At 39.5% G+C, this 22,800-nt stretch overlaps 1 protein-coding gene across 2 annotated transcripts in view; it reads left to right on the top strand.

Moving 5' to 3' along the window:
• Positions 1-22,800, top strand: part of PSD2 (pleckstrin and Sec7 domain containing 2) — a 91,444-nt gene that overhangs the window by 20,347 nt on the left and 48,297 nt on the right. For both annotated transcript variants that reach the window (XR_011558658.1, XM_070746958.1), the window contains exons 4-6: positions 6,035-6,229; positions 15,702-15,782; positions 17,696-17,808. Coding sequence is in view for 1 of the 2 variants with exons in the window: in XM_070746958.1 (XP_070603059.1) it covers positions 6,035-6,229; positions 15,702-15,782; positions 17,696-17,808 (389 nt within the window). In the remaining variant the exon portion in view is untranslated. The remainder of the gene's footprint in view (positions 1-6,034; positions 6,230-15,701; positions 15,783-17,695; positions 17,809-22,800) is intronic.

Here is a 22,800-nt window from a genome sequence, read left to right as displayed (position 1 = left end):
GTAATTTGCTTTAATCAGAATTATTTAATTGCATTTAATGAATCCATCTAGTTTTCTGCACTGCATAGTCTTTCTCTTATTGCTGTTCATAATAACAGCTAAGGCAATAGTAGCAGTGGCAGTTTTGGCAATAGCAATAATACATACACAATACTAATTTTAATTGATTCACTGCTAAATTAAATAGTGGGGGTGATCACTTCTGTTGATTTACTGTTTGATGGGGCTAAGTCTAATCAGGGTTGAGAATTGCTTGCTTAAGCAATTTCATATTTGTACTAATTGTCATTGTCTCTGTGTTCTTCTACCCACATTAACCATTCTTTTCCCTTCAAAAATTGTTTTGTACTTTTAGATGATGAAATTCTTAACTTAGACTTTCAGTAATATTTGTACTGTTACTATATAAAAATCGTGGCAGCATTTAATAGTATTTATAATTAAATAATACTTTAATACAGGTAGCCCTAATTATTTCCAATTTGTATATACTGTATTTTTCAGAGTATAAGATACGCTGGAGTATAAGAGGCATCTTAGGGGGGGTTCTTTGGGGGGGGGGGGGGATAGAGAAAAGAATTTATTTACCAGGTATTCATCTGGTGAGCATCCTTAGTCTGTTGAGCTTCAGCGCATATTTTCTCCCTAGTTAGGGCTGAAAAAGCCTTTTTCAGAGGTAGTAAGAACAAAAACAAGCCTGCAAAGACTTAGGGCAGGAAAAAAACTTTCTTTGGAGGGTTTAGGAAACTGGGAAGATCATTAGCACCTATTTAGGGCTGGAAAAAAGCTTTGAAAAGGCTACATTCGGCGTATAAGATGCACCCAAATTTTCAGCCTCTTTTAGGGAGGAAAAGGCTGCGTCTTATACTCCAAAATACAATATATTGTATTGTATATTGTATATATTAAGGCAAAGTAAATAATCTTCAACTCCTGAAATTTGCAAGCTATATCAAAAGTGGTTTTTATTTTTTAAAAGGTGACTGAACTTTTTTTTTTTTTGAGGAAAAAGAAGATGTTTCTCTTCCTATCCTGGAAGTTTCATCAGTTACATTGGATGGTGTGGGAGATGGAAGGACAATTATTGACAGCTAAGATTAGTTGGTGGAGGGCTGGAAATGGAAATATTGTATTTTGTTTGCAGGCAACTGGTCTTAACACTCTCTACAGGTGACTTAGGGTTTTATCTCTGACCTCAGAATCACCTGAATCAAAGGTGTGGAATCTTCTTGGAACAGCCAAAAAGATTGCATTGTAAATTGTGGATAGATGATCTCTTGTTCCTCTTCCTCTGTTAAGAGAGGGCTGCTCAATGTTAATGTAAATGCCCCCCCTTACCCCTCTTTCAAATCAATTGTTCTCTCTGTCCAAAATGTGGACTTTGGTATCTTCAAAAGAGTGACCACTATCTTACAAATGCAGATGGACTGCTGACTCTTGTCTTGATGGGTTAGATTTCCTATATTGTGCCATGCACTTGTGAAATAGTTGCTTTGTTTCACTAATATATAGTTCTGCAGATGTCTCACTGCACTGTATTGCATATAACACATTTCTCAGTTAATGAGAAATGACAGGCATGCAAAGTTATCTCCATATATAATTAGGGATTTCTTCCAGAGGCAGTTTCATAAAGCCATTAAAAAAAGTGGATTGAACCTGAAATTCATTGACCAAATATTGGTTTGTTATTTTCTAAACATTAAATATTAGATAAAATCATAGCCAAAAAGGGGGAAATTTTTTTTGAAAAAAAAACCTACCATAAAAAAATGGGGGAAGGAAAAGACTTCAGGTTTTTGAGTGTTGCAAAAGTTGGGAGTTAGATAATTCTCTTAATTTTTTCCTGTGAGTTTTTTCATATTATCTTGTCAGCAGTTTTAGAAAAATGATAACTAAAATGCTCTTCCTGAACCTAAATAACTTTATTTTAGGTATTATTGAATCTGTAGAACATATATTTTTATGTAGTTGTTTATATGCACAAATTAAATTCTCCTAGGAACATTTATGGGATTTAGATGAATTTCATGTAGTTGTTTATATGCACAAATTCAACTCTCCTAGGAACATTTATGGGATTTGGATGAATTTTATCAAATTGTTATATGAAAATTATATAAAAAGACAGTTTTGGTCATTATGTGTAACGTACACTATCACTTTAAATCAGTCATTAAATATAAACCTACTTTATTAAACAATACCTTTATGCAAATGGTGGAATTAAAATGGGAATTTTGCCTATTGTATCCAGTCTCCTACATTGAGATTTGTGCAATTTAATATGTAGGAATTATTTTTATAATCAAATCTTAATGATTTACCCAACAGTATATGTAGAGTTAAAAGCCTAAATTTATAATATACAGGCATGCCAAGCAGTACAAATTTATTCCTGGGATATTTGTGGATTCATTTTGCACCATACAAATATATTAGTCTCATTATCTTCAATTTAAATGTACAACATGTATTCTGAAAATCAATGCAAAATATAGATCAAGAAAGCAGGTAAAATCCCAAGAGTTGATAAAGAGATTTAATAGAATATAGGACATGTTTAAAAAGGTCTGAAAGTCAACCACAATCAGGTCAAGGTACCAATTTATTAATTACCTTAATAATAATAGGCTAATAGAATTTTAAATAATTACTTTCTACTTTTTTCACTTTGAACATATCTGCACACCTCACTGACTGTATTGGTTGTTGCCAATACAGTTTGTATCACTCATCTCTTCTGGAGTGCAGGAATGTACATCATACTCTTTTCCTACTCCACTTTCAAGGTGTCTTCTCTAGCCACAATTCAAAAATAACCCAAGCCACCGTCCACCCTTCAAAGCAGATTGTTTCCAGTGCTTCATTCTAATTTAGTTAATAGCCATAGCTGTGACTGGCTGCATCTGCTTGCCATGCCTCTTCCCTTGGGCTTGGTTACTTCCCTGGGCACCTGTTTTCTACTGAGCTGCTAACTGCTAAGATGGCTGCTCTATTTCTTTAAAATGATAAAGTTTTAAAAGTGCAGGATAAAGACTGTTCAGCAGTTGAAGGAAGGTTGGCCACATGGTGATGTTGTGGACACCGTAAAAGCTCTTGCTTTAGATGATCATTATTGCCATAAGCGGTAAAATGCATTTATCAGATGTTTTACAATAGAGTTAGATAATTGTCAGATTTCTCTGTTACTGAACTAGATTAGATTAGATTAGATTTATTGGATTGATCATATGCCGCCCCTCTCCGTAGACTCGGGGCGGCTCACAACAATGGTAAAAAACAATACATAGTAACAAATCTAATATTTAGCAATCTAAATTACAGTTTTAGGTTAAAAAATCCAAAAGAAACCCCAATATATAAAAAACAAGCACATAGTCGAATCATACACAGAAACTACATGGGCAAGGGGGAGATGTTTCAATTCCCCCATGCCTGATGGCAGAGGTGGGTTTTAAGGAGTTTCCAAAAGGCAAGAAGGGTGGGGGCAATCCTAATCTCTGGTGAGAGCTGGTTCCAGATGGTCAGAGCCACCACAGAGAAGGTTCTTCCCCTGGGTCCCGCCAGACGACATTGTTTAGTCGACGGGACCCGGAGAAGGCCCATTCTGTAGGACCTAACTGGTCGCTGGGATTTGTGCGGCAGAAGGCGGTCCCGGAGATATTCTGGTCTGATGCCATGTAGGGCTTTATAGGTCATAACCAACACTTTGAATTGTGACCAGAAACTGATCGGCAACCAGTGCAGACTGCGGAGTGTTGGAGTAACATGGCCATACTTAGAGAAGCCCACGATTGCTCTCGCAGCTGCATTCTGCATGATCTGAAGTTTCCGAACATTCTTCAAAGGTAGCCCCATTACAATAGTCGAGCCTGAAGGTGATGAGGGCATGAGTGACTGTGAGCAGTGAGTCCCGATCCAGATAGGGCCGCAACTGGTGCACCAGGCGAACCTGGGCAAACGCCCCCCTCGCCACAGCTGAAAGATATTTCTCTAATGTGAGCTGTGGATCGAGGAGGATGCCCAAGTTGCAGACCCTCTCTGAGGGGGTCAATACTCCCCCCCCCATGGTAATGGAAGGACAGATGGAGTTGTCCTTGTTAGGCACAACCCACAGCCACTCCGTCTTATCCGGGTTGAGTTTGAGTCTGTTGACACCCATCCAGGCCCCAACAGCCTACAGGCACTGACACATCACTTCCACTGCTTCATTGACTGGACATGGAGTGGAGATGTACAACTGGGTATCATCAGCGTACTGATGATACCTCAGCCCATGCCCTTGGATGATCTCCTCCAGCAGTTTCATGTAGATATTAAATAGCAGGGGGGAGAGGACCAACCCCTGAGGCACCCCACAAAGGAGAGACCTTGAGGTCGACCTCTGACCCCCCACTAACACCGACTGCAACCGAACGGAGAGGTAGGAGGAGAACCACTGAAGAACAGTGCCTCCCACTCCCAACCCCTCCAGCCAGCGCAGAAGGATACCATGGTCGATGGTATCGAAAGCCGCTGAGAGGTCGAGAAGCACCAGGACAGAGAATAAACCCCTGTCCCGGGCCCGCCAGAGATCATCCATCAACCCGACCAAAGCAGTTTCCGTGCTTGTAACCGGGCCTGAAACCCGACTGCTGAGGACCTAGATAATTGGCTTCTTCCAAGGACCACTGGAGCTGGAGCGTCACCACCTTCGCAACAACCTTCCCTATAAAGGGAAGGTTGGAGACTGGACGATAGTTATTAAGTACAGCTGGGTCCAGGGAAGGCTTCTTGAGGAGAGGGCGCACAAGTGCCTCCTTGTACAGAGCCGGAAAGGACCCCCTCCCCAAAGAAGCATTGATAATCTCCTGGACCCAGTTCCGCATCACCTCCCTGCTGGCCGAGACCAGCCAGGAGGGACACGGATCCAGTAGGCAGGTGGCGGAATTCACAGCCCCAATGGCCTTGTCCACTTCATCAGGTGTCACCAGATCAAACTCTTCCCAGACAGGTGGACAAGTACGGGCCCCAGTCACCTTGACTGACTCATTGTCAGTCGACTCTGCTATCCAATCAGAGTCGAGGTCCGCTTGGATCTGAGCGATTTTATCAGCAAAAAATGTATTAAAGTCCTTGGCACTACTCTGCAAGGGCTCCCCAACTCCCCCCTGGTTAAGAAGGGAGCGGGTCACCCTAAACAGAGCGGCCGGGCGAGATTCTGCTGATGCAATCAAGGCGGCATGATACGCGCATCTTGCCGCCTTGAACGCCACTTTGTACGTCTTAATAAAAGCTCTTACAAGTGTTCTATCAGATTCAGACTTATTCTTCCTCCATCGCTTCTCCAGATGTCTCTTCTGGCCTTTCAACTCCCGGAGCTCCTATCTAACCCTGCCCAACCCCTGGTCTCACTTGGATTCACTGCCAGCCCCTTATATTCCTCCCCTCAGCCAATTATAAGTGCAAGACCAAAAGAAGGAAGAGCTCTCCCATTTCTTTTAACTGAGGAACAGAATGGCAAGTTGCATTGTTGGTTAGTAATGTTTCCAGATTTCAAGACTGAAGATGAGACACCTGACCTTCCAAGAAGAGACTGTCCAATCTCATTGTGATGTTACGAGAAGAGTTTTTAAGGGTGGAAGCAGGACCTGGAGGCTTCTGATCATCAAGGTGTGCCTATTTCCATCCTCAAGCTCCCAAAGGCACCATATTGTCATTTTTTAGGATTACTTGTGCTACTGTAGGGGTGGTGGGGATAAAGATGAGAATGAGAGTTGTTTGTCTCCTATAAAGTTTGTCTTATTCCTGTTTCCACTCTTAAACTCACACAAAACACAGCATTAGTGTCCAACATTAGCTTTAAAGGTAACTTCTAAAATACAAAAACAACATTAATGGGAAAAAATGTCAAAATATCGGAGAACAATAGATTTAAAAATCAGATAGCTTTTAATTGAAGAGATAGCTTTTAATTTAATTGAAGAGTAGAAAGAAGTATTTCATATTGAGCACGGTTGCCACTTATTAAAATTATTTTTTGCTGTTCTAGTGATGCCAACATAAAAGATGGCCTTTCGGATTCAGATTCTGATATGGGCAGCACAGAACAACTTGACCAAGGAAGCATGGACACTCTTATCAATGGCTGCAAGGCACACAGTGAGGCTGCTAAAAGACTGGCTAAAAGGCTCTACAATCTTGAAGGATTCAAGCACTGTGATGTGGCCCGCCAGTTGGGCAAGAAGTAAGTGAGAACAGAGGGATAACATTCTAGTAATCAATTGGCTGTTAACCTTTTGTAAAAAAAAAAAGCAACCCTGGATCCCTTAGTCAACAGCTGTTCTCTAGCATTTGTCTGCAACTATTTGCAGGTAACTTAATGGTTTGGGATAGATTGTGAATAGATATGTCAGTTAAAGCCATGGGGGTATAAGAGTTAGTTTGCAGTACTGCAGGCTGATTCACTGCTCGCTCCAGGAGTTTCTCAAGGTTGACTCAGCCTTCCATCTTTCTGAAGTCAATAAAATGAGGACCCAGATTATTGTTGGCAATATGCTGACTCTGTAAACCACTTAGAAAGGACTGTAAAGCACCGTGAAGCAGTATATAAGTCTAAATGCTATTGATATTGCTAAAGATAACGCAACACAAATGGAAAATAAAATTAGTCATGGCTACTAACTGCCCACAAGTAGTTTGATAAAAGTGGAAATGTACACTTGATCTAGCAGTAATGAAACTGAAACCATGAGCCAGGAACAGGTTCTCTCTCTGATTATTTATTTTCTTCTTTCTTTCTAAATGACTGTGTGGCTTGCATCGTGGAGTGTTAAATGGTAATATTTTTTGTCAAACTAAGATGATGTTTGATGTTATCTCTGTGTATGTGTTATATGTCTATATCTTGTTAGAAATATGTATTTTTTTTCTTTTTAAAAATCATTTTATCTAGAAAATTGATGGGTCAGATAACTGGTAATTTGATTGTGGCCAGTACGGTGGCAATGTTAATCAAGAAAAGTTTCACAATAACATTTGTTTACAATGGCTATTATATTATCATGGTTCATAATGAAGGAAGCTGGATAGTCTGCGTTTAAAAAAACAAATTTTATGGTTCAACTAGAGATAAGCCAAATATTTCATGTAACTGTTTTGCAAAAACGTTTTTACTTGAAAGCAAGACACATACTGTAATTGCTATTTGGGATGTTCAGTAGTGTTGGACGAACCGAACCTGCAAAGTTCGGGTTTGTACCAAACTTTGTGAGGTTCGGTATACCGAACCCGAATTTCTGCAAAGGTTTGGGTTCGGGAGAGCGCCAGGAAGCGCCACCACCCAGCTGTCACCTTCTGAAACAGCCGTGGAGCTGTCGGCCAGTCGGGAGGTGAAAAAGGAGGTGGGGAATCCCACAAGGAGATTCCAGGGGCGGAGCTTTGACGTCACTGAGACATCCTTCCTGGCCGGCTGAAACGGGGACTCCAGGAAGGACGTCTCAGTGACGTCAAAGCTCCACCCCTGGAATTCCCTCATGGGATTCCCCACCTCCTTTTGCACCTCACGACCAGCCGACAACTCCACAGCTGTTCTGGGAAGCGCCGCCGCCCATCTGTCACCTTCAGAAACAGTGGGGGCACTTCTTGGCAGTCTCCCAAATGCCGAACCTGGATGTTCGCCAAAAGTTCGGGTTTGGGAGAGTGCCGGGAAGCACCCCAACTGTTCCGGAAGGTGACAGCTGGTCGGCGCCGCTTCCTGGTGGTTTCCCGAGTGCCGAACTCGAAAGTTCTGCAAAAGTTCAGGTTCGGGCGCCAAACCCGAACTTTTCAAAAAATTCAGGTGCCGAATCCGAACCCGAACTTTGTTGGGTTCGCTCAACACTAATGTTCAGTCATGGATCCATAATCAATTGAAATGAAAATTTAAAAAAATAAGTTAATATTCAGAGGTAAATTGCCCTCAATGCAAATATAAAAATATTTAACCTAGTTAATATAGAGAGACAATATTTTAAACTTTAACTTTAATTTATAAATAGTGTTAACTTTAACCTATAAATCCTGTACAGCAGAGGTCCCCAACCGCCGGTCCGCGGACCAGGACCGGGCCGTTGGGGTTTTTCAGCCGGTCCGTGGTGCCAGGGCCCCCTCGGCCTTTCCGCGCTGCCCACCGCCCGCCCGATCTGCCCCCTCTGCTCCTCCGCCACCTCCTGCCTTTCACCGCAGCTCCTCCCGCACCCGGAACGCACGCCCTGCCCGCCTCACCTTTGCCGAGAGCACTTTCGTCCCGGGCTCTCAGCAAGGGGGTTGCAGGAGAGGCGGGGCCGGCGAAGGTGATATTCAATGTCGGGGGCGCTCGGGTGGTTGCGCGCGCTCCCTATCTCCCTGCTAGCCCACTCGGAATATTCAAAATAAGAAAAACCTTCGCCGGCAAATGCTTTTCTTATTTTGAATATTCCGAGTGGGCTAGCAGGGAGATAGGGAGCGCGCGCAACCGCCCGTGCGCCCCCGACATTGAATATCACCTTCGCCGGCCTCCGCTGAGAGAACGCCTGCCCCGTGTCTCCTGCAACCCCCTTGCTGAGAGCCCGGGACGAAAGTGCTCTCAGCAAAGGTGAGACAGGCAGGGCGTGTGCGCGTCACCGCTGAGAAGAACGGAGAGAGAACGAGAGTGAGTGAGAGCAACAGACAGCAAGATAGAGAAAGTGAGAAAGAGAGAGTGAGAGAAAGGGGGAGAGAGAAAGAGATAGCAAGAGAGAGAGAACAAGAGAGAGAAAGAGCGTGAGAAAGAAAACAAGAGAAAAAGAGTGAGAGAGAGAGAAAGCAAAAGAGACAGAAAAAAAACAAGAGAGAAAGTGAGAAGAAGAGAGAGAAAGAGGGGGAGGGAGAGAAAGAGAGGGAGAGGGAGAAAGAGAGAGGGAGAGGGGGAGAGATAGCAAGAGAGGGAGAGAGAGAAAGAGAGAGGGAAAGGGGGAGAGATAGCAAGAGAGGGAGAGAGAGAAAGAGAGAGGGAAAGGGGGAGAGAGGGGGGAGAGAAAGAGAGAGGGAGAGAGAGGGAGGAGATAAAGGAAGAGGAGAGAGAGAAAGGAAGAGAAAGAAAGAAAGAGGGATAGAAAAAGAGAGAGAGAGATGCTCAGTGAGCCTTTCTTTGAAGTTGCCTTTCTTTCTTTCTTTCTTTCTTTCTCTTTCTTGCTTTCTTTCTTGCTCTTTTTCTTTCTCTCTTTTACCTTCCCTTCCTCTATTTCTTCTTTTCTTTCTCCTTCCTACCTTCTTCCCTCCCTCCCTTCAGTCCTTCCTCTCTTACTCTCCCCTTTCATAAGTTTCCTTGCTTCCTTCCTCTGTTCCTGTCCCTTCCCCCTTTCTTTCTTTCTTTCCTTCCTTCCTTTCCCCCCTCCATTTCTTGCTTTCCTTTTCCTTCCTCCCTTCTTTCCTCCCTCATTCCCTTCTTTCACTCCTTCCTCTCTTACTCTCCCCTTTCACACCTTTCCTTGCTTCTTTGCACCCTTCTTCTGTTCCTGTCCCTTCCCTCTTTCCTTCCTTCCTTCCCACCCTCCGTCCATTCATTCACCCATTCCTCTCTTGATCGCCCCTTTTACGGCACCGCTGACAGCTAGCTCGCCCCCCCCCCCCACCGGGCCATGGAAAACTGGTCTAGCTTAAAGCCGGTCCCTGGTGCAAAAAAGGTTGGGGACCTCTGCTGTACAGTATGCAATTACATCAGGATTATTAATTTTTAGTCCATAGTTAGTCTAGTTAAAAAGTATTACAGTACATTGATTCAATTATGATTTCTGACAGTACTTCAGTAATAATATCACCAATTTCAAGAAAGAAAATTCAGGTTATGAGGCAAGAGAGGTCAAAGAAGTCAAGATGGCAATCAACCATGGGATTGAAGCCTTATCCCTTTGTATATCTATGTAATGCTATGAATGCCATCTTGACATGTTATTGTTCCATCCCTGCAGACAACCCTGGAGAAGTAATATTTTAATACGTCAGTAATAGATATTTACATTTAAAAAAAAACATTTGAATTAAAGACTGATGTCTCTTGAATGTTTATACTATAAATTGTATCTTGTAATTGTATTGTGCCTTTAGGGGTGTAAAATTAGAGCTGGATCAACTATGTACTTTGAATATGGTCTATTCCTTCACATATTACATAGCTATATTCGGACTGAGGAACAGCTTGTGAGTCACTCACTTTTTGCTTGAAACAACTGAATCAAAACAGCATGTTTGTAATAAGTGATTCCAAGGAAAGAACCCACAGTAACTATATAACAACTCAGGGCCTCTAACCTTGGCATCTTTAAGACCTGCAGATTACAACTCCCAGAATTCCCCAGTCAGTTATGCTGGCAGTTGATGTCCACAAGTCTTAAAGTCGCCAAGGTTGAAGACTGCTGCAATAACTCATTCTCTGTATAGTCACATTTATATTCTACCAATAATAATGCAAAGGTGTCAATTCAGTAGATGAAACTACAGGGGTGGGTTCCTCCCATTTTGGACCGGATCGCCCAAGCCGGTAGTGACCTGCTGGTGATGTCTCGATGACATCACAGATCTGGTTTGGTCGCTGATGGTCTGTGAGCGCTCTCATCGTTTTTTTGGGTTTTTTTGGAATTTGTTTCTGAATTTGTTTCCTCTGCTGCTGCTTGAAAAAGGGCCCTCCCATCCATCCCTGGGTTTATACTTACCTTTATTTCTTCGCCCAAAGCACAGCTGATCAGCTCCTCAGCTGTGTTTCGGGTTGATTATAGCTACTGAGCATGCGCAAAAGTAGAATTGCACAAAGGGACATGCGCACGCACACGAAACATTGCAATGCAAACCGTTGACGAAGGTAAGTGGAACCCACCCCTGGATGATACATTTTTAATATGGAATTAATCTTCTGAAAATGTTGCATACACATTCAAGAGATTTAGCTGGACACTAATACTGCACAGGATACTTGATAGAATTGGCAGAATAATCTGGTTAAAAAAAACCTCCCTGGTTAGACAGGATCCCCATTGAAAAGTATGAACAATCTAAGAATTTCTTTCCTATACTGTTAGATATATATAATGTATCCTTACTGTTTGGCCTGAAGATTATAAGAAGTATTATATTCAGTAATTCATACTTTGCTATCTGGCCTTATCATTTGTCACAGTTCTGATATCAGATTATTGGTAAATTTTAAAATTGCATTCTAATAGTCGTGAAACAGATGTATTGGGTTGCAGGATGCAGAAAAAGCCTTCAATAAATTCTAATTTAAGCTTTTGGAATAAATTATGAAAAATTGATTTTCATCATTTATCATTTCTTTATAAAAATATTACCTCAATCCCTCTGTGCAGGTCATTGCTAATGGGGTTATTTCCTGTGCTATTAAGATAGATATAAAACTCATCTCTTTCTAGTTTTTCTGGTTCTTTTTCTTTTATATTGAATTAATCCAAATGGTTCTTTTTCAGTACTATATTCCAATCATGAGTCCTCTTATCAACTTTCCATAACACCAAAAATGTCATATTTGCTTCCCCTCACCCAGTTCCTGTACCAAGGCTTTCCATTCTTTTGTTTTCCATGCTCTGAGTATATAGAGCAGCGGTCCGCCAGTGAGTGACAAGAGCACAGAGAAAAGAGAGAGAGAAAGAAAGAAAAGGGAAAGTTGAAGGAGGGAAGGAAAGAAGGAGAAATGGAGGGAACAAGGAAGAAAGGAAGGAAGGAAGGAAGAACGAAATGGAGGGACAGAGGAAGGAAGGACTGGTTTTTTGGGGGGGTAATTTTTTTAAATTTTTCTCTCAACATACATTCAAACAACACAGTGTACCATCTAATTTTCCATGAATAAAATGTGGTATTTTGTTAGTAACTAATATCAATCATCCCAAAAGTTGCAAAAGGTTTTTTTTCTAATTTTGTCATCCAGTTACATTCATTTTCTTTTAATTAAATTTCCTCCTTAATGTTCCTTCAAAAAGTGCAACACCAATTATATTTCTAACTTATTAACCATTATGCCAAAGTGCTTCCTTCTTTCTTTATACATTTTTCATAAGCCAAGAAAACCCTGTATAGCCAATCAGATGTTAACAAAAGAAGATTAAAAACAAAACATAAACATATATGAATTTCAGATCTTCTCCCCCCTCTAAATAGCATGTTCCCATTTTATTTTTTACTTTAAAATAAGGTATATGCAGTGTGCATAGGGATTTGTTCATAGTTTTTTTTAAATAGTCCGGTCCTCCAACAGTCCGAGGGACAGTGAACTGGCCCCCTGTGTAAAAAGTTTGGGGACCCCTGATATAGAGGCATCAGGATCCTTCCATTTGCTTGCACCATGTCCTGGTGTATTTCAAGCATTCCCTCCTTTCTTTGCTGTGAGATTTATAGACTTTGGGTTTTAAGGTATATGTGTGATTCTGGATATTGGTCTTTCCCTTAGTCCAATTTGTAGCTTGTGAGATCCTTTCTCCTTTAAAATAATGTTCATTTCCAGTGTATATCCTGGGATTGAATATATTGAAAAAAATGACATTGTTTTCAAGAAAAAGCCACATGGCATGTATTTAGCATTTTGCATACCTACAAATACACACACACACACACACACACACACACACACACACTTACTTAATGTACATTTTAAAGAAAGAACAATAAGCTATGGAAAGAGAACCACATAATGTAGAGCATGTATTTTACAGAGAAGATGTCATTTGCTAAAATATGCTTCTTTAAATTTCTAGGTCCCTGAACAGAAAGCAAATGGTTTTGTATTCTCTTAAGGGCATATTTGGCCTCGTTTGCAGAAAATGCAGTAAAGGAGAAAGTGATCCAGTTTCAGCCCCCCTGAAAACTTGTTTTTGTTTTAACTCTATTGTCTTGTTTCAATTTTTTATATTTTATATTTTATCAGTATTAGAATTTAAAATAAATAAATATATGTTACAGATACATTAGGAGCAGAGAACCCCCCAAAAGGCTGGTGGCACTAATCCACTTTATTTTATTATAATGTATAAATCCATTTTGTTAGATGTAATTTTACGTCCTATGGACAAAAATTTGGAATGTCAGTTCGAAAGTTGTTGGTTTTTTTAAGTAAAACAGTGGGTGGTGGGGAAATCAGCAGTAGAGAGAATCAGTGGCAAGTCGCTGAATTATTGGCAATGCAATGTTTTGCTTTTTCCTAGGTTTTACCCCTTGGGCTAATGGGTCTTTTGGCTTACTTGGTTTGGAGGATTTTAGTTGCATAAGCTGGTGTTTCTGCATGTCATTCTGTCCATCCACAAAAACAAAAATCTGGTATTTGTACTAGCAGAAAAAAATAGCAACTGCCATTTGCTATAATGCTACCTAAGCTAGCATTAATATAAATGTGGGTTTGAAAAAAGGTGGGATGGCGGTGTGCCAGACCCTCTTATATGGGACTCACCGCCCCCTGGGCGATCTCGCATAGTCACGTGAGATCACCCGAGCAGCCTGCGACAGTAGCCATGTTCTCCGGCCCCGCTGCAAAGGCTGATCGGCCGTTACTCAGACTGCCTATCAAATGTCAGGTTGCCTTTTCTATTTGTTTGGTATTGCAGCATGAATTGATTGATTGATTGATTGATTGATTGATTGATTGATTGAGTTGAAAGGGACCTTGCAGGTCATCAAATCCAACCCCCTGCTCAAACAGGAAACCCTATACCAGATGACAGTCCAATTTTATTTTGAATGTGTCAAGTGATGGGGCGTTCACAACCTCTGCTGGCAGGCTGTTCCACTGGTTGATTGCTCTTACCATCAGTAAGTTCTTCCTTATTTCCAGGTTGAGTATTTCCTTGATCAGTTTTCACCCGTTGTTCCTGGTCTGGCCCTCTGGTGCCCTGGAAAATAGTGTGACCCCCTCCTCTCTATGGCAACCCCTCAAATATCTGTATACTGCTACTATGTCCCCTCTGGCCCTCCTTTTTGTTAAACTATCCATGCCCAGTTTCAGCAACCTCTCTTCGTATGTCTTGGTTTCCAGTCCTTTTATCATTTTAGTGGCTCTTTTCTGTACTTTCTCTAGAGTTTCAATGTCCTTTTTTTGGTGACCAAAATTGAATGCAGTACTCTAGATGTGGTCTGACTAGGGCATTATAGAGTGGTATTAATACCTCCTTAGTGTTCGAGTGTATCCCCCTGTTGATACAGCTTAAGATTGTGTTGGCTTTTTTAGTCAACACTAAAAAATTACACAACTCCTGATTTCTAAAGCATGTAATGATGAGGTATTCAACTTGCATATCTTTTACAATGTCCTGTTTGTTTGTGTCAGGGATATTTCTGATTATTTGTAGAACACTGCTTGATAAGGAATGAATTATATTCTCTGCTTCACTGCTAATTGATTCATTTTGATTTTCTCAGAAATGCTAGCATTTGAGATGCTTTTAAGATGTGTTCTTATATAGATAATGAGTTCTGTAAAATAATTGTAATTATTTTCATGATAAATTTCACTCTGTTATGAGTAAACACAACAAGAAATAACAACAAGATCTGGGAGATTATCCAAAACATCCTCGCCGAAAGCAGCCAACACTGAAATGTTTCAATGTATATCTTAGGATTCTTCGACATGCACTGGTATACGCCTAAAAATCTTAGTGGTAAATGTAAACAGTCGTTGAATTTATGATATTTTTAATTGCATATATCATATATATCACATATCATGCTGTCAGAGAGAGCCTACTGTGGATCCCATCAGTCAATGAGCTCTGAATATTGGGGTCCAGAAGAAGACCCTTCTCTTCCCTGGTGATGCTCACACTTTGGAACATCCTACCCTCCAAGGTGAAACCTGCCTCCAGCCTCCTATCCTTCCCAGGTTGGCCTGGGGTCCCAATAGGAGAGTACCATATTGGAGGTGACTACTAGATTGATAGCTAACTCCACCTCTCCCCTCACCCCCTGTTTTCCAATCTGCCCCTCTTCTGGTTTCGCTATATCATCGTTATTTTTTTCATTGCTTAATCTATTGTTCCATTTACTGTTATTATGTTTACACTTATTTTTATTTCTGTTTTTATTGTTGTAAACTGCCAAAAGTAGTGAAATAGTGCCCACAATAGTGAAATAGGCAGCAAAAAAAATTAACTAACAAATAAATATATCTCCTTCCTCAGAACTCCATTCCACTCCCCTAATGTATTTCTAAAAATATGTGAAGTAGCTCTCCTAGTAAGGAAGTAAAAAAAAATGCTTCCAGAATATGGAATGATGGAATAATGCATTTGTACAATCATGTATCATAAATGCAGAAGCAAAACCCCTATTCCTAGACATATTAGAAATAAACACAGTTAGTAGAGTGTAAGGTTCTCCAAACTAAGCTATATAAAAGGTTGTAACCCAAAAAACCTTTGATACCATCTTGTATTGGTCTATTGTTTCCAAATTTTTCCATTTGAGGATTAACTTATTGTTTATACATTAAAAGGAGAACAAAAATCAGAATCATACTGAGAGCAAAAAATGAGAATGATTTTTCCCCAAAATTTCAATGAGAGGATAGTATCCTACTCTTAACCCAATCAAATTTGGTCTTTTCCATTCCCAATTTGAGGTATCACTAGTTTGGTCTCTAGTGTATACTCACAAACATGTTCATTTACGGGATTCTTTGTGACGAGTGTGCCCATAATTATTGATTGTGTCATCTTTAATTACAGTAACGAATTTAGCAAAATGGTAGCAGAAGAATATCTCCGTTTCTTCGACTTTGCTGGGTTGACCTTGGATAAAGCACTCAGGTGAGCAGGGCTGATTGATTATTAATAGATAATTGAATATTAATTTTATGCTTCTGGAATTTTGCAAAATTAACTTAATTATTTTAAAGGTAAAAAAAGAAAAGGAGATAACATTGGTTGTTTATAAACAAGCACTGTTCATATCTAAAGAAAATGTTGGGTATTATAAAGGCTAAAGAAGTTTGAAATGTTTGTTTATTGAGCAGAAACCATATACTGATTTCACTGAGTAGTCTGATCCACATGAATATTATTCTCTCAGGCCACTTCTCTACCATTGAGTATGATGGCAAACCAACATAGTTTACCTTTTGCTTTGCTTGTAATGTTTAATAAATAACAAGGTGAAGATGTCTTCCTATAAAAAACTAGTACAATGTTTTCATCCAAGAAATCTGGACACCATTGAGAAACAGTTTGGTATAGTGGTTAAGGTGCTGGCCTAGAACCAGAAAACTCTGAGTTCTACTCCCACGCTAGATATGAAAATAAGAGTGGGAGGGTGCATTATGTATGTTTGCTGCCTTGAGTTACCTATAAACAGTAATAAAGGCAGGAGTTCAAAAAGGAAATAAATTTCCATTAACTCACAGGCATGATTAGGGTGTGAGGGCACACTTCTAATAAAAAAGCTACGGGGAAAACTCTGACCTTACCTTAACCTCTTCTTTACTGGAAATTACATTTTCCTAAAGAAACTTTTTCTGTTTAAAGTGCTATCTGTTTTATTTTATAAGCTTATTTGTAAAATGAAATTATGCCTTCCATTTCAGATTTCTAATCAGAGTGTTTTCAGGGCAGTCACAGCCATATGATCTAAATCCCACCCCTTTTTTTACATGCATTGCAAAATGTAAAAAGGATGGAGCTTAGCTGTGACTGCTACTGATTCCCCCCCCCCCTCCTGTTTCTAACTCTTACATTGGTTTGATTAATACACATTTCTTTTACATCTCTGATATATATTTTTTCTATTGATTCTATGCTCTTCAAATAGCTGGCATTTCACTGTAGATACGTATATGATACATATTGAAGAAAACAATTCTACTTCATATCTAAACCAGCGAATTAGCAGTGACAAATCAGGAAAGATATCTAGTGGTTATAGTGAATAGCTTCATAAGATACAATCTGGTTCACAGGTACTACAGTAAGTGCTTTCATCCAGCACATGATTAAGCTATAGAATTCACTATCACAGGTTACATTAGAATACAACTTTGATTTGATTTTAAGAGGGGTTTAGGCAATTGACAAAAGAGATGTAGCTCAATAACCTTTAGCCATTAAGCTCAACTGCAGTACTAGAAGCAGGATCGCTTTTAATGCTGATTCCTGAAGAATAGAAAATGGGATATTTTTTATATTTTTATTCCTTTCTACAACAAATTTTTTCCACATAAGACCAGTAATTTTTTCCACATAAGACCAGTAATATGGGCTTCCTCCTTCCTTCTTCCTGCTGTTTCTTGAAATGATAATGACCATACCATGTAGTGCTGTCATTGAGTGACTCCAGGACTGCCATGAAAGGGAACCAGACCATTCTTTGAATGGAGGATCTTTCTGCTATGAAAAGAAATAAAAAATAAAAGTATGAGCCACCTGGACATTTTCAAAAGTGAAGGGTGTCCCCCCCCCCCTTCGGGAATGATGGTCACTATCTGAGCACATTCCACCAAACATCCTTTGGGAGCAAAACATCTCAGCAAGAGCTACAGTAAAAGCCTTTTACACAGTCGCTGTTATTTAGTTCAAATCACTTGACGACTTACAGTCTTTAGAATTCAAATCCTCACAGAATGTCTCTGAACCCCAAGAGTTTGGTACTTTTAAAACTTGAAAAAGTTTGATATATTGAATCTCTTGTTTGTTTAGCTGCTTTCTTACTAGTCACTTTCTATGTTTAGAGCTTTCCTGAAAGCTTTCCCTCTTATGGGAGAAACACAGGAACGGGAGCGGGTCCTCATCCACTTCTCTCACAGATATTGTCACTGCAATCCCCAGGAGAGCACATCGGAAGGTAAGAGCTGATGACACTCGCTCATATTTTAGCCTCAAACTCAGATGGATTTATTTCAGAAATTCGTTTATTTAAATTGTATTCAGACCCTATGGCAGAATTCTAGCTTAAGAGACTGCTAGAGAAACATGGCTTGAATTTATCAAAGGAGTTGCACTGGGCTGCAGGGAAAAACAACAACTATTTTTTCTCTCCCTGACTAAAACAAGAAGGAAAAAAAGACATTGGCTGAGAAGGGGTGATGGAACATGCAGATTATTAAAAGAGTAGAATAGTATTTCAGATACTATTATTATCATTTTTCTTCCTGTCCCTATTTCCAGAAGACAGATACAGTATGATGCGCTGAAGCTTGAATGATATTGATAGGGTTCTTAGTATATTTGTGGCCAAGAATGTAACAGCGGCTATCTTTGGTTCTGTTTGTCCTTGGCTCTGAATATCTTCAGATTTTTTTTTCTAATATGATATACAAAAATGTTGCACGTGGTGATAAATCCATTACTTCCTGCTTTTCTTCCTATTGCTTCCCATTCTTGTAAATTCAGTTTTTTATATATAAACTATGATACTGTGTAAGGGAATTAAGAGCCAAGTATAGAGGAAGGAGAATGCACAAGAGGGATATAATTAAATACCTAAAGATTTACCACCCATAACACTTGAAATATCAAATGGTATATTTCTTCTATCTTATGTAGTTTAGGCTGAAAAATTAGGCCTTTGTGAGTAAACCTGATGACATTTGAGTTGTAGATTCAAAGAGTATATGGATTTATCTAAATCAGTGTTTTTTAAACTTGGCAACTAAAAAGTGTGGACTTCAGACATGAAGCATTCTGGCTGGTGAATTAAGGGAGTTGAAGTCCCTGCATCTTAGTCAGATTTGGATTAACAGCCGAATGTGGCATCCATTCAAATATTGCTATCATGTCTCCACTAGTCTGTCTCTTCAGCAGAGTAGCCATAACTGTTCATTGTATGTTTTAATCTCCAGTCCGCTAATCATCGTGGTTGCTCTTCTCTGCACTTTTTCTAGTGCAGCTGTCTATTCTGTTTCTACTGTGTTTGTTCAATTACAAACTATTTTTGTAAGCCGCACTGAGGCTACAGAGAAGAGAGGCATAAAAATCTAAATGAATGAATGGACGAACAAACGAACGAACAAACAAACAAACAAACAAATAAATTAACTGCCAAATGGGTCTGTCCTGATTTTGTGTGTGTAGTGAATTGTAAGCAGAACAGTTGGTAGAGCAGAACTAACCTGTTTGATAGATCAACAGCTCAGAGGGAAAAACTTGTGGCACTGTAGAAGAAATGGAATAGGCGGTCTGGCTATATTAACAGTATCTCAAGGCTTCTTCCTCTGTACTCCCTCCTCCTTTATTCATGCTGTTATAACTGGAACTGAATAAAAGAAAATAAAACCTAACAAACAGATCAATATCATGAACAGAGCTGAGTCTCAAGCAACTGTTTTATTTTCTCTTCTTTATTTATATACTGTATGGACAACGAAAGCATATTTCCAAAATCTTTGGTCCTCTTTTAGGAAGCAGTAGTGGGGAAAGGGTTATTCCTGTTATTTGATTAATTTGATGTTTTATATTTGTATTTAACCAGCAAAGGCACATAAACAAACTCAGACTCTTGCCAACTGAGCAGATTAATGCAACTGCAACATTCTGATTGGCCACCAACTTAGTGTTTCTCTATCCCTTCTTAGGAGAATAACTGCATATGAAACTGAGTAGGGCCCAAAATGGGAGAGGTATTCAGGTTGAAGTAGCCAAGAACAGCCATACTCATCTCATTCACCACTAGTCACTTATCTTTTTCTTCAAGGAGAGGTGAATCCTAACAGATTTTATCCACTTGCTGATGTTATTGGGTGTATCACTTTTAAGGGTAGAATACCTATTTCATAAAGAGTAAAAGAAGTAGGCTTCCTGAAAGCTGAAAAAAAGCAAAATACAAATTATTTGTGTATACAGCTACTGCCATGTGTTAGGAATTTTGAACAGCTGAATCCAGGAAATTCTGGCTCCTGAATAGCCAGTAATTTAACAGTTCAGGTGCATACTACTCAAAAACTATTATACAGTTGTTGTATCGATACAGTTTTAACCATCATAAGGATAATAATAAAACTCAAAGAAATAAGAAAAAAGTCAAAGAAACAATTGGTTCATTGCTGGGAGAAAGTGGCAAGAAGGTGACAAGCAATAGGGAGAAAACAGAATTTTTGGCATCTGTCTTTACACAAAGGGAAAAAATAGTCCAATCTATCAAAAACAGCACCACAAAAAATAGATTATGAACACAAGTTAAAATAGGGAAGAAAATGGTAAGTGTATACCTGTCTATCCTGGACAGTATATCCTGTCTATCAAATCACCAGGACCAGATGGATTACACTCCAAGGTTCTGAAGGAACTGGCAGACAAGATTTCAGATTTCATTCAAAGACCCTGGAGCACCGGGGAACTGCCAGAAGACTGGAAAAGAGCTGATATAATTCCTATCTTCAAAAGAGGGGAGGAGCGGGAATAGATCCAGGAAACTACAGACCTATTAGTCTGACATCAATACCATGGAAGATTCTGGAAAAGATAATCAAGCAATGGATCAGTGAACACCTAGAAGTAAACAAGTAATAACCAAAAGCCAGATGGGTTTGTCAAAAAAAGATCATGCCAGACAAAATTAGTGGACCAGAGGAATACTATCGCTATAATTTACTTGGACTTCAGTAAGGCATTTGATAAAGTAGACCATAACCTACTAGTAGAAAAATGTGGGTTAGACAGCATCACCACCAAATGGATTCTTAATTGGCTGACCAACCGCACTTAACGTGTAATCCTCAATGAAACTGCATCTACGTGGAGAGAGGTATGTAGCGGTGTACACCAAGGCTCTATTTTAGGCCCAGTACTCTTCAACTTCTTCATCAACAACTTGGACGAGGGAATAGATGGAAAACTCATCAAATTTTCAGATGACACCAAACTGGCAGGAATAGCCAACACTCCAGAAGATAGACTCAAGATACAGAAAGATCGGGACAGACTTGAACAGTGAAAAAAGTAAGGATTTACATTTAAACAAGAAAAACAAAATGTACAAGTACAGTTTATATAGTATCTTGTTGAACAAGAGGGATCTAGGAGTGCTAGTGGACAACCATTTAAATATGAGTCAGCAGTGTACAACAGCTGCCAAAAAAAAGCCAACACAGTTCTAGGCTGCATAAACAGAAGGATAAACTCAAGATCACGTGAAGTGTTGACACCACAGAAAAGAGCAACAAAGATGATTAGGGGACTGGAGGGTAGAACATATGAAGAATAATTGCAGGGACTGGGTATCTCTTGTTTAATGAAAAGAAGGACTAGGGAAAACATGATAGCAGTGTTCCAATATCTCAGGGGCTGCCACTGACAAGAGGGAGTGAAGCTATTTTCCAAGGCTCCTGAGGGTAGGACAAGAAACAATGGGTGGAAACTGACCAAGAAAAGAAGCAACTTAGAACTAAGGAGAAATTTCCTCACAGTTAGATTAATCAGTGGAACAGCTTGCCTCCAGAAGTGGTGAATGCTCCAACACTGGAAGTTTTGAAAAAGATGTCGGATAACCATTTGTCTGAAGTGATGTAGGGTTTCCTGCCTGGGCATAGGAATTTTGCACAGGAATACTTAGGTCATTCAAAATAAATGGCTATCCAATCTTTGTTTGGGGAAAAATAGTCTAGCAATGGAGTATGACTATAGAAAGCAGCCTGTTCTGCTGCTTAATAACTCTTACAGTAGAAATTCCTCCTTATTTCAAATTCTTGGTATAAATATTTTATTCACTAGTCTGCCATCAGTCTTCTATGTTTCTATATTTCTAGTTCTTGTCTTTCCCTTAGGTTCTCTGAAGAATAAATCCACACCTCTTCCCTCTGTCATTTATGTTTTAGAAGACTGTTATGATACTCCTGTTAGCCTTATCTTCTTTTGATTAAACTTACCCATTTCTTTTCACTGTTCTTCATAGCTTTAGCTTCCAATTCCTTCACCATCTGTGTTGCTCTTCTCTGCATCTTTACAATACCTTAGCATCTTTTTTGTGTTGTGTGACCAGAACTGAATACAAGATTAACACTTGAGCATTAGTAAAATGGTACTATCATTCCCCATGATCTGGTCACAATACAGTTAACCCTGACAAATGCCTGTATTGATGGGGCGCAAAATGTTATTGGCTCTTTTAGCACTTGCGATTTTACGCTTAATCTGTAATCTACCAGAATGTAGACACTCTTTTCTTAGTACTATTGCCGAGCTACATGCTGCTTGTCTTGTATGATTTTTCCTAGGGAATTTCAGAATCTAACATTTTTTTACTATTGAAAAGCATTTTGTTGGATAGAGTCCATTTTCTAAATTTGTTCTTTTTGTTTACCATAGAGTTCTTTATTCAACAAAATTTCATCATCTGTCTCCCATTTTTATTTCTCTGGTATTGCTTGTGATTGGACATTATTATCTCCTTTTTCCTAATCCTTTTGAATTATTTTCTGTCTCAGGATTTTCATACATGGAATTTTTCTTACTTTTCCTCTTCATTTATCAAAATCAACCCTCTTGAAGACTAAAACACTGATCTGATTACCTTTAGATTTCCCTGCCTGAAATACACTGAGTTATATATCACATTTCCTTTCATTTTTTTGAATGGCGTGTTATATGAGGTTGACAGATATTCAGCAAGCTAAGCATAATTTTCAAGAACAATCTCCTCCAATGCCTGAAGAGAACAGTTTTCAATCAGCGTGTGCTACCTGCTCTAACATATGCAATAATTTCATCATAACAAATGAAATAATGGACATTAACCTCACAATTGTTACAAAAGCTATGAGTGGTGCAGTAGACAATGACTAAAAAGATGGTGATGATAGATCATATGGCCACTGTTTGCCAATTTTCCTACAATGATCAC

This window comes from Erythrolamprus reginae, chromosome 3 (assembly GCF_031021105.1).
Source record: "Erythrolamprus reginae isolate rEryReg1 chromosome 3, rEryReg1.hap1, whole genome shotgun sequence".
NCBI lineage: Eukaryota > Metazoa > Chordata > Lepidosauria > Squamata > Dipsadidae > Erythrolamprus > Erythrolamprus reginae.
The sequence above is the reverse complement of the archived record's forward strand: the minus strand, read 5'-3'. Positions and strand labels throughout refer to the sequence as shown.